Source organism: Mugil cephalus, chromosome 7 (assembly GCF_022458985.1).
Source record: "Mugil cephalus isolate CIBA_MC_2020 chromosome 7, CIBA_Mcephalus_1.1, whole genome shotgun sequence".
Classification (NCBI taxonomy): domain Eukaryota; kingdom Metazoa; phylum Chordata; class Actinopteri; order Mugiliformes; family Mugilidae; genus Mugil; species Mugil cephalus.
The window spans coordinates 27,902,696-27,914,717 of NC_061776.1; the positions used below are offsets into that span (position 1 = coordinate 27,902,696).

At 37.8% G+C, this 12,022-nt stretch overlaps 1 protein-coding gene across 4 annotated transcripts in view; it reads right to left on the reverse strand.

Annotated features, from left to right (window-relative positions):
• dlgap1a (discs, large (Drosophila) homolog-associated protein 1a) overlaps positions 1–12,022 on the reverse strand; it is a 112,499-nt gene that overhangs the window by 41,018 nt on the left and 59,459 nt on the right. For all 4 annotated transcript variants that reach the window (XM_047589741.1, XM_047589740.1, XM_047589739.1 and 1 more), the window contains exons 5-6: positions 8,756–8,951; positions 3,530–3,812 (exon numbers count right to left, since the gene is read on the reverse strand). In XM_047589741.1, coding sequence (XP_047445697.1) covers positions 3,530–3,812; positions 8,756–8,951 — 479 coding nt within the window. The remainder of the gene's footprint in view (positions 1–3,529; positions 3,813–8,755; positions 8,952–12,022) is intronic.

Here is a 12,022-nt window from a genome sequence, read left to right on the forward strand (position 1 = left end):
AACGGGCACATAATCCATTCCTAAAAAAATACAATATCAATCTGGCACGAGGCCCACAAATTTTTAAATGATGCCCCTAAACTCTCAAGTTTCACACCTATTTGGGGAAATGAAAACTTCAAAGCGGGGAGATGCGATATGGGATTCAAACATTGGACAGAAAAAGGACTAAGTAAAATAAAAGATTTATATAATGAAGGGACTCTAATGTCATTCCAACAATTAATAGATAAACATGACCTTCCCAGAAAGCACTTTTTTAAGTACTTGCAAATTAGAAGCTTTATATATTCCCAAATGAAAACCACCTCAGAACCTATTATGTCCACTCTTGAAAAATTCACAGTTAACCATTTATATGATAGAGGACAGTTATCAAAGTTTTATAACATAATATTAGCAGGCTCCAAAGAGAACTCAATTTCGTATTTAACTGCATGGAAGAATGATCTTCAGGCAAACATCTCTGTGGAGGACTGGGAGAAGGCATGTCTTCACGCCCAAACCCAAACTATAAACACTAGATTTAAATTATTGCAATATAAGTGGTTGTTCAGGACCTATATTACCCAAGTTAAAATACATAATTTTAACCCTGAGATCCCTGATACTTGTAATAAGTGCACTGAAGAAACTGGCACACTCTATCATTGTATGTGGGAATGCCGAAAAATTCTGATATTCTGGAAAGAGGTGCTGGAGCTCACTTCTAAATTGACAGAGAGTGTTGTCCCCATTGAAGCCAAAATGTGTTTATTACATATATATCCTGAAGATTTTCCAGTAAATACAAAGAAACGCAAACTAATCAATTTCTGTTTGATGCAAGCTAAACGTGTAATTGCTTTAACCTGGAAGGATACTCAAAGACCTGAATCTAGACAGTGGGTTAAGGAGATGTCTTGCAACCTGGCACTAGAAAAATTGACCTACATCGTAAGAGGGAAAGTTGAGGATTTTTATAAGTTATGGATGCCTTTTCTTATTTTTATGAATGATATGAATATACAAATGCCTGGGAACAGATAAGCACCAATACCCCTGTAGAATGGTTTGAATCTTGTACCACAGCTAGAACATAGTGGCTATGAAATGGGAGAGTGAAATAGGATGGTGACCATGTTTTGTAACTCTGTAACATTTTTTTTTCCAATTCTTATCATTATTACTATTATTTAATATATTATTTTTAATTATGTATATTATTCTTTAATAATTTTCTATTTGTTTTTTTTTTTTTTTTACTGATTTGTTTTACTCCGAGAGGACTGTTGGTTATGAGAGGGAGGGAAAGGGATTTATGTCTGTATGCCTGTTGTGTTCATTGTGCATTGTTTGTTGAGAAAAGGAAAAAACTCAATAAATAAAGTTTTGGAAAAGTGACCAAGCTTAACCAAACCAGGTCTAAATCTGTTCATAATGTTATACAGTCACTGCATCCAGGTATCAGGATTGACTACTAAGAGCAAGGCCATGTCAATGGTTGCATCTAAAGACATTAAACAGATTTCCAAAAGCACTGATTAAAATCAAGGAGTACATGATGTGGTTAACCACAAATATCTGAGTCAATGAAAATTTTAACAAAGAAAATTGTGAAAATCCTTTGGTAATAGTTTAGTTGTGCAATAGGCTTCAGTGGTTAATTCAGTTCAGTGAACATTGGAGGAACATTTATCAGCACAATCTCCAATCATGTGGAAGTGGAGCAGATCATCCACTGTACTATGTGACTGCAGAAGAAGGATGTGCGAGAGTGTGCATGAGTGAAAAACATATACACACACATTTGTGCCTATCTGCATGTGTGTGCCTCCATATATCATCTTGGTCAACTGTATGAGAGTTTGCAGAAGTTCATCAAATGTAGGTCATCCATTTGAGCCAGTTCAGTTACAGCCAAGACAATTCTAAAATCAGTGACTTAAAGCCCAGTGTGGCATCCACTCTTTATGTTATCATCCAAATACCATGCACAAAAACTCAATTTTTTTGCTTTCAGATAATCAGTTGGGTCATGCTACAATTTACATTGAGTGCACAGTGCATTTATGACGCAATTGCATCTGTTAGCATTTTATAATATTTTTGATAATTCTGTGTGTGTGTGTGTGTGTGTGTGTGTGTGTAGGATTACATTAAGGTACTACTGAGCACAAGGGAGTACTGTGGCTGACCCAGAGATTGCTGCTGAACTAATAGACGCGAGTGCAAAATTGTCAATACGATCCATTTGTGCTAATTACCATAATAATTAAAAGCCTTTTCTCAAAGGGATTCCTACAACAAGCACTGTTATCTGTTAATCCGGATTAAAAAATAACAAAATGATGCGTTGACCGTGTTAAACCTGTGATCTACAGTCTTCCACAATTCCTCCATATAAAACATGATTTGTACTAAAGTTTTCTTTGCCACAAATGACCATTGTTTTTGGATTGTTTTAATTTGAAGAACTTGGAGAACCAAGACACAGACACAACATTCAGACATTCATACCTTCTAAAAGACCTAATAAAATAATTAATAAACATATAGAGTGAGAACTAATAGAACAAATGAATCTTATCATCAGATTTTCAAACAAGAATAGTATGGTACAATGTGCCAGTCCAGCATGCATCACAAGCAAAAAGGATGTTAGGATCAAACGTGCTGGGCTAGGACAGGGAAAACCGTTAAAGTGAGAAAGTTACAAATAAGAACATACGAATCACAATCATTAGAATAAACTAATTTCCTTTAAGTTATCTCTGATGCAAAACTGCTATTGTACATGTCATGTCAATGCAGCCATTTGTGGCATTTAATGCACAGCAAGTTCTTTGGAGATATAGAGATATAGACGTACTGTTGGAAAGGTAATCTCAACACCTAAAATAGTTTCATTCAAAAGGCAAATGCAATAATGAATGGCATTCAGACTTAGGAGTGCACGTTAACAAACAACTGCAAAGAGGATATTTCCTACTCTCTCCTTGACTGGACTATGACTATGCAATACTGTGTTCAGGAGTGTCACAGGGAGTTATAGTCACTCAAAAACTCAAAAGTTTTCATGTCCCGATTGTGATTCTCCATTAGATATTAAGATTTCTTTAGTTAGAAAACTGATACAATGGAGTGATTACCAGTCAGATCTAACCTACTGGTATTAAAATTGGAGGTGAGAACATATGCTGAGCTTGAGCACCTGAAAAAGGTTAAATGACATCTCGGAATATCCCTTACAGAAACTGATGTGCCATACGCTACCCATGTGTTGGTTTAGTTAAGACACTGACAAAAAGCTCGCAAGGAAAGTGAAATAAATTGTGACACTTCAGTTTTTTTTTTCTTTACCATCTTTGTGAAAGCCAGCATTTCTGTCAAATACTGTATGTATTGCTAGACTAGACAAGACTAGACCAGACATTTCCTTGTGACCTCTGTTAGGAAACACAAAAAAACAAACAAACAAAAAAAACAACAAAAAAAAAAAACAAGAAACCGCATGAAACCAAATTCAGTATGAACTTCTGTTCCCTACCTGTGCTGCTCTGTATGGTCCTGACAGTAGTGGCAGATGTGCGTGGTGGGGAGGAGGGTAGCAAGAGCAGCGGTCTTCCTCCTTCCCCTTCCTCTTCCCCAGCACAACCTTGGTCGATTGCCCTTACATAGCTGTGGCTTCGCATCCGGAAGCACCCTGGCATGGGGAGAGTGTCCATGGTGTCCATGCTGTCCATAGCAGCCTCCATTGCCTGGGACTGCATCTCACTGTAGAGCTGCTCACACACCTGCTCAATTTGGCCATTCACTTCTACCTCACTCAGCTGTAGAAGAGGACATCAGATTAGGGGCAGGCAGATAAACAACAGTGGACAAATTGAGAGAAGAGTGAAGTGGGTGGACAATGGGTGGACAGTTTTGTGGCCAGAATAGTGATGAGGATTTCGATGGTGTCTGAAAGTGTTTTATGTTGCTGACTGAATGAGGATACACAGTTTGTCATGTATGAGAGTAAATAACTTTTTAATAACTTTTTATTGCATGTGCTGGCAGGTGTGGTTATATTTCAGTCAGTCTGATCAGAAGAATGGCTACATAGCTCTAGTTGATGATCCGCTTGTAGTGTTGTCGTCAACTAACAGCAAGTGTCTTAAATAGGTCCCTTTTCCATCCACTACCTATAATCAGTGCTGCTTAAAATGGGTCAAGGGGGAAGTCCAAGATGCTGGTTATGGTAGTGGTTGGAAATGCAGCGTTGTCATCACACAGCCCCACATACATACAATCTTTGAAACAGAGCTGGGGAAAAACCAATGTTACTGCAAACATGTTCTTTTTGAGTCTGAAAATTATCAGACAGGCCTAGACAGAACCTGCAAGGATGTGCATTGTTCAGCTATGGTATCAAATCATGTCTCTACCGACACAAACAGCATACAAAACCTACTACAGCATCCTATGAGGAGTTTGCTTATAATTTTTATTTTGCATTTTATTTTAACAATCGTCATATGACTGTTCATTTTTATGACTTATATTGAAAACTACTTGTAATTTCATAGATCTCTGCTGAAATTCAAAGTGACATATTGATGAGTTGCTCAAAAGGGATTTTATGGATAGAGCCAGAGGCCACTGAAATGGTTTCTAGAGGCAGGATGGTAATGGTAATTAGGGTTGGGGTTGAGATTCAAAGCAGGAGTAAGTTCACCAAAAATGATGCAGACACAAAGTTTTAATAGCTCAATGGTGTTCATTGTGTCTTTCCAATTAATAATATGTTACCATTTACCTTTCTTCAGACACAAATTTCTTTTCTATTTCTATTTTTCTTCTTTCACATCGAAAATACTGGGTCAACACAGGATTTTAAGACCCGGTTCGACCCATTTTTGGTGTGCTTTCACATTGCCAGAAGCCCGGGTTCTGACTTCGCACTGTGAGAGCTGTGTGCCTGTTTTTTTGTCCCTCTCATAAGTCATCACGTCGACAACGTCATCATTACACATTTAAATACACTACACTGTGAGGTAAACAATGGAGAGAATGGTGTATTTTTTAAATGCTTTCAGTTTGTTGATGACCTTACGAATGTACCCCCACTCTTTCAAAGGCTGCTGATATTCAAATAAATCAGTGTGTCCTGCACAGTGCCCGATATCTGCCGCCAAATCTCCTCTTTACCTCGGATGCAGAGCAGCTCGCAGATTTCACAGTCTTGCCAGTACACTGCCATGATTGTCAAAAAGTGTGGGATATTGCTATAAAACCTGCATATAAACACAGTCGCGCATGCATTCCCTGATCAGTGCAATTTCCTGAACATGACGCAGGGCTAAGTCACCTGTGTGCTTCCACTAACAATCATGGAACAAGACATTTGATTAGTTTGATTGAAAAAAAAATGGAACAAAAACCTCTGCCCTTCAGAGATCGGTGTCTTATGGGAGTAGACCAAAACTTTGCTCTGCTTTTGAGCTGCTCACAGCCCTTGAGATTCTGTAAACACACAGTTTGACAGGCCGTCCATCGACAAAATGGATGGGAATAGTGGGTTGTTACGGCATTCCTGTTCACATCGACTCTGGGCTGAGCCAGTAAAATCCTGGGTCGGTTGCCAGGTCATTTGGCCTGGGTCGGAAACCCGTATGGGCCCTTTCACATTGCAGATGAAAAACGGGCTTTAGATAATAGGAAGATTACTCATACCTTCACATGTTTCGGCGGAAACTTCCACCTTCTCAGAAGAGGCCCACATGGTGGAAATGATAAGTAGATAACATTTTGGAGAAGGCAAAAGCAGGACACACCCAAGGCAGGGTGAGAGGAAAGCAAAAGAACCATAGTCCACCACAGGACAATTACAATTGTCAAAACTGACAGGATGGTCACGCCTTGGTAACATCTTCCTTTTATCTAACAAATCTGTGTCAGCATTACCTCAAAACATAATTAAACAATGCTTGTATTTTGGTCATAGGCCATTTGCCATGGGTTAAGCCAGTAAATCCCCTCTTAAAGGTTTCTTTAGTATCCATGTGGTCACTCATGAATGATCTGCTGCATACCTCACATGGTACAGTTGGACAATAGGGAAAAATGGTAAAGCTGAAACCTCTAAATTGAATTGATTGTTTTAGAAGACATAACTCAGTAGTAGCTCTCTCCACATTTGGCGCTCTAGTGTGTTTTCTTGCCAGCAGGACAGTGCACGTGGGATTGATTCAAATAAACTACAGCGTGGGTTTTCGTTGTGATAACATTGCATGGCACCTTGTATAGTTCACTAATCTAATACCTTCCCAACAACAGTAGTGCTCTCATACAGAAAGGGGGGATTGGATATATATGTTTAGGATAGCATAGTTGTTAATAAGACAAATTTATTTCTGAACATGAAGTTTGTTGACAAGAATCGAAATGCATAATATAACCAAACATGCACTTCAACACATGTTCCAAAATATGGCAGTGTAGGCACTGATAATCTAGACAGTAAATTAAGTGTTGCTGCTGATTACATTTCAGGTCCTTTAAGTCACATTGTTAATAAATGTCTGTTTACTGGGGTATATCCTAGACTGTGGAAGGAAGGAAAAAAAATATCCATTATGGATAATAAGGTACCTTTTTGTAGGCCTAATAGTAGATCTATAAGTATTCTACCTGCACTTGGCAAGGTTATGGAAAGGATAATCCATATTCAGGTTCAGGATTACTTTAACCATAAAAACTTCAAGATGACAGCGCATCTTCAAGATGGCGGCGCATGCAGACACTGTGGCTCCTTTCCTGACTTTATATTTTATATATTCTCAATGTTTTATCTTTAATTTTTTTTGTTTACTTGCTGTACTGTAAGCCTTTGAGGGAGGTCATTTCAATCCTGTATTTGACTTGACTTTTACTTGACTTGAGTATCAAATATCAACATGCATACCGAAAGGGTCACTTGACTTGTACAGCTCTTGTACAAATAACTGATGATTGGTTGAGAGGGATTCCAAAAAAGCAGGAGCAGTTATGTTAGATTTCAGTATCGGATTTGATGTCATTGATCACGATATTTTAATTGACAAGCTGAAGTGTTATGGTTTTAGTCAAACTGCAATCACGATGAAGAGTCATCTTTCTTCCAGAACTTAATTTTTTTTAATGGTAGTTTAACATATTACAGTAGTTTAATATGTGGCACACATCGTCTGGGACCACTCCTGTTCTCAATTTTTATTAATGATCTGCCCCTAGCTGTGAATAACAGTGTATGCAGATGATTCTACTGTGCATTAAGCAGCAACTATATGTCAAGAATTAAATCACGTTTTGTCTAGTGAATTAAATAAAGTATATGACTGGATTAAAAGAAATACATTAGTCCTGAATATATCCAAATGTAAAGGCATTGTTTACGGGTCACAGTATAAAGAGATGTCTAAGTCTAAACTGGATCTATCCATCTATCTGGTGAACCCATAAAACGGGTACAAACAAAACTAAATTGCTGGGCCTATTCCTGGATTGTCATCTATCGTGGATTGAGTACATAAATACATGTGTCAGTAAAATGGGCCCGGGCATTGCAGTTACAAGAAGTGTTCTCCTTATGTACAATCACATATGCTGGGTTAGTTGCCAAATTCACCATCCACTTGGACCATTTTTTTTTTTATTACACTAAATCATTTATTGCAATAACACACATAAACACAACACCAGCTTTATCATTTACAGAGCAATAATGGTTTACCTTTCAAAATCTGTGTAATTAAAAATAAATCATCCTTTAAAAAGGACATGCAGGACATTTTCAATATACTAATTTACTTAGTATCCTACTTTCGTATGTAGTCTACACTGTGCCCATTTTAATCTGAAATGACTGAATGTAATAATTTTTTTTTTCAAAGTTTCCTCTTTATTTTTTTTGTTTAAATTTAATATATACATACACTTTGTATCTTATAAATGCACATTGTCAAAAGTGTATGTTTTGACATCTAATGTGGTGTAATGTATTATATGCAAGGTGTGGATGCCAGGAAGACTAGCTGATTGCTGCATTTGCATTCAGCTAATGGGGATCCTTAAAAAAAACATGGGCACATTTTGCTGCGCTTTATTCCACTTTCGCTTTACCCCTGCTTGGATAATCCAAAATTGGGCATGGAAGGGCGGAACCACTCACATGATTCCCATGAATCACATGAATCTTATTCTCAGTGTAGCCCTAACAATGTAAGAATGCAGGCGATGCACTGTGCAAAAGAACTGGGATGAAGTATTTGAAGGCATTTAGCAATGACTAGTTTTCAGCATTAACTGAATTGTGTTTTAAATACAAATTAACTGTAAAGAAAGCAATTTTTTGGCTATCCATATTAGCTACTAATTATTACTAATTATTACTCAGTCTTGCTAATTAGCACCTTGGGAAAAGCTTCAAGACAAGTAGAAGACGAGGCTGTTCTGACAACAACTATGAAAACAATGTTACTGGAGTGTGTTTAGAAAGGTTACAGTAAAATTATCGCAATTATGTAACATCATGTATACTTGTATTCTGTACAATTATATATAATCCTACATAATAACCATGACCCAGCTATCAATAGTTCTGATGTTTTGTGTTTTTTTTTAGTACAAAGTGGGATGCAATTGAATTAAAGAATTCTTGTCACTGACCATTATAAGGTCCTTTCAAGCCATGGTGTCTGTTGGTGAAATGATTGAATGAGGCATATGACATAAAGGTGGAACTATAACTAACCTGACTGATGGTGCTCATGGCCCTCATGTAGCTTTCATTGCGTGAGCGGTATTGGGGTGAGGACAGCAGCGATTTGGGGTCGAGGAGGGTTTTGGGGTCCAAGGTATCCAGGCTTCTATTTATTGAAACCTCACTCACCGCACGCAGGTAACTGTGGCTCCTGATCTGCAGTTTGGGGGAGTGCTCCGTTGAAATCCTGCAGCCAGGATGACAAGGATGTACAATTAAATACAAGTAATCTCTGGGGGAAAAAAAAATACTACTCATGAAACAATATTAATCAAAAATAATATATGTTACATGTAAAACCACATTCTTCAGCTACAAATTGGGGAGGCAATTGAATAATTTAATGTATGTATTTATATTTTCTAAAATGAAATTTGATTAGTACTACATAAAAAATATGTATTAGTTATGTTTTTCTTTTGACAACTATTTTTTTTGGTTGTTTCTTCTTCCCACAATTTTCCAAATCCAGCAAATTACTTTGGGACCATAGACTGTATGGGCAACATGTCTTCACTTCCTTGTGTACCTAGAAAAATTGATGCTGTCTTGAAGGCAAAGGGTTCATTTAGATTTCTCTTCTGTTCATTCATTGTATTTTGTATTTGGGTAACATGTCTTCACTTCCACAACTGGTAAAACTGACCCTATAATTAAAGGCATACAAGATGTGCCATCTTGTGAGTTTGGCACCAGAGTCTGCACAGTACGGTCCAAGAGTGGAGCCATGCAGTGGTTATTGATAACCTTAGACTCATTTGCGCTTTAGTTTAATTAAGACTGTACTGAAATCTCGGAGTATGATGAGATGGATAACATTTCCCGCATACTTAGATAGATTAGATTTTGTGATTGAGCCACATTGGAGGGTTTTCGAGCATCAACCACCTTTTTAAGGTCATGCCTTCATAGGATTCAGGTCAGGATCTGTCCAAGCCGCTCCAAAGTCTTCATTTTGTTTTTGTTTTTCTTCATCCATTCAGAGGTGTACTCGAGTGTTTTGTCATTGTCCTTCTGCAGAACACAAGGTTGCCTCAGTCTGAGGTCACAAAAAGAAGCCAGACATTCTCCTTTACGAGTTTTTGGTAGACATCAGAATTCATGGTTGGAATTCATGGCACCTTCATAGGATTCAGGTCAGGACTTTGACAAGTCTTTGTTGCTGGATCACTGTCCTGCTGCAGAAACCAAGTTTGCTTCAGCTTGAGGTCACGAACAGGACATTCTCCTTCAGGATTTTTTGGTATTTTTTGTCTGTATTTGTCCACACAGTTAAACATCACAAGGTGTCAACATTATATGAGATTGATGCAGCAATATTCTTGCAGCTGAATATTTTATCGTTTTAGTGTATGTGACGATCACCGGCCCTCCTTGGGAGTTAGTTTGTTGATAATTATCAACAAATTATGACCTAGTCCAGCCGCCAAGAATCACAACCTCAGTGTGGGAGCACATGGGTACCAACCCTACAGCCCCGGCGCACACAGCAGTTGATGGCGAGCATACCGAGACTGCCCAAGCGAGCACAGACTGGAGCAGGTCACAACCCCACAACCCCCATCCACCGCCCAACCGTCCAACCACTACCACCGCCAACTGTAACAAATGGCTGTGAAATCTACGGTTATCTACTGTAGTAAACACAGTAACGTTACTGTATTTGATTTTTTACAGTAGAATGGAGTAAATGTTACAGTAAACCTTGTCCACGAGACAAAATCACAGTAGTTTGAGTATTACTGTAAAAATCACAATAGACAAAGGGTTACTGTAAAGAAAATCACTGTAGCAGGAATAGTACTGTAAATAGTAATCTACTTTATTTTTACTTTATTGTGTGTATTAGATTAAAAAGTACCCTATAATATAAACAATGATCTCATAATTTCAGCTTTTTTTTTTTTTTTTTTTTTTATCATAGGTTTCACCCTTAATATCATATTTATGTCTTCTCACCTCTAGGAGCTGACGAGTTGTGTGACCACCATCTTGGACCCGTCATCAGCTCCATTTGTTTAAAAGGAATTAATGTGACCATAAGTCACGGGATTCTCAATCGATTTTCCTGTGGTTTTCTTTGCTGCAAATGTCAGACATGTGACTAGATCAGAGATGGAGGTAAATTTGGGACGTCATTTATTTCAAAAGTATTATTTTAAAAGTACTTCCATTCCTTCCTTATTAATGTGTCAATTTCAGGCTCTCTTAGTAATGAGGTGTTGATGCTACAACTTTGTGACGGTTTTAGGGTGGCATCTATTTGAAGGTGGAGGGACACCGCTGCGTGATCACTGATTATAATGGGGTGCATACTGGTGTTGATTCTTTGCACGATAGAGCTGTTTGACCGGAAAAATCAAGTTGTGAAAAAGAGTGGTGTACTGTGTAAATTATTTGTATTTGAGAACAAGGAAAACATCATATCAAAAAGCTGTGACCGCAGTGAATATTTGTGCATCTGCCTGGATTGAGTGACATTCAGGAGTCAGGGTGAAAAGCCTAACACAGGCTGATCGACTCCCTAATAGAGGATGCTCTGACCCGACGAAACCCATTTAACTGCATCATTATTTTTGTCGAATAGATTTTTTCCCCTGGTGATGGTAAATGGTCTTGCTTCTCACTTTTAGAATAGAATAGAATAGAATAGAATAGAATAGAATAGAATAGAATAGAATAGAATAGAATAGAATAGAAGGCCCTTCATTGTCATTACACAGCATGCATATTGGAGAGCTTCTCGTTTTCAGTGCAAAAAAACACAATATTGCAAAGAATGTATTACATATAGGATTTACAGGCTAGAGTTAAAATACTAATAATAGAAAATATTGAAAATATACAATATACAAAATTATGAAATATAGTTTTTTTATAGCACCAGTGGTAACAGTGTAGCAGCAGTGGTAAAGTGTAAACATTTATTCCACAAGGTTTGTCGAATAGGCAGTGTAGACATAGTAGCAGCAAAAAAATAAATAAAATATCAATGCAGTTGACGTCTGTTATTGCATATTCTATTATTATAATGATTGTTGCATGTAAGAGTTCAGGGTGGTGATTGCTCTCGGAAAGAAACAGTTTTTCAGTCTGATTGTCTGTGCTTGGATACATCTGTAGTGCCTCCAAGGGGGGCATGTGAGAGGGGGGAGGCCCAGGGTGTCCAGTTTGGTGATCAGAATGTCTGGGATGATTGTGTTGAACACTGACCTGTAATCCACAAAGAGCATCCTGGCATAGCTCTGCTGTTGTTCC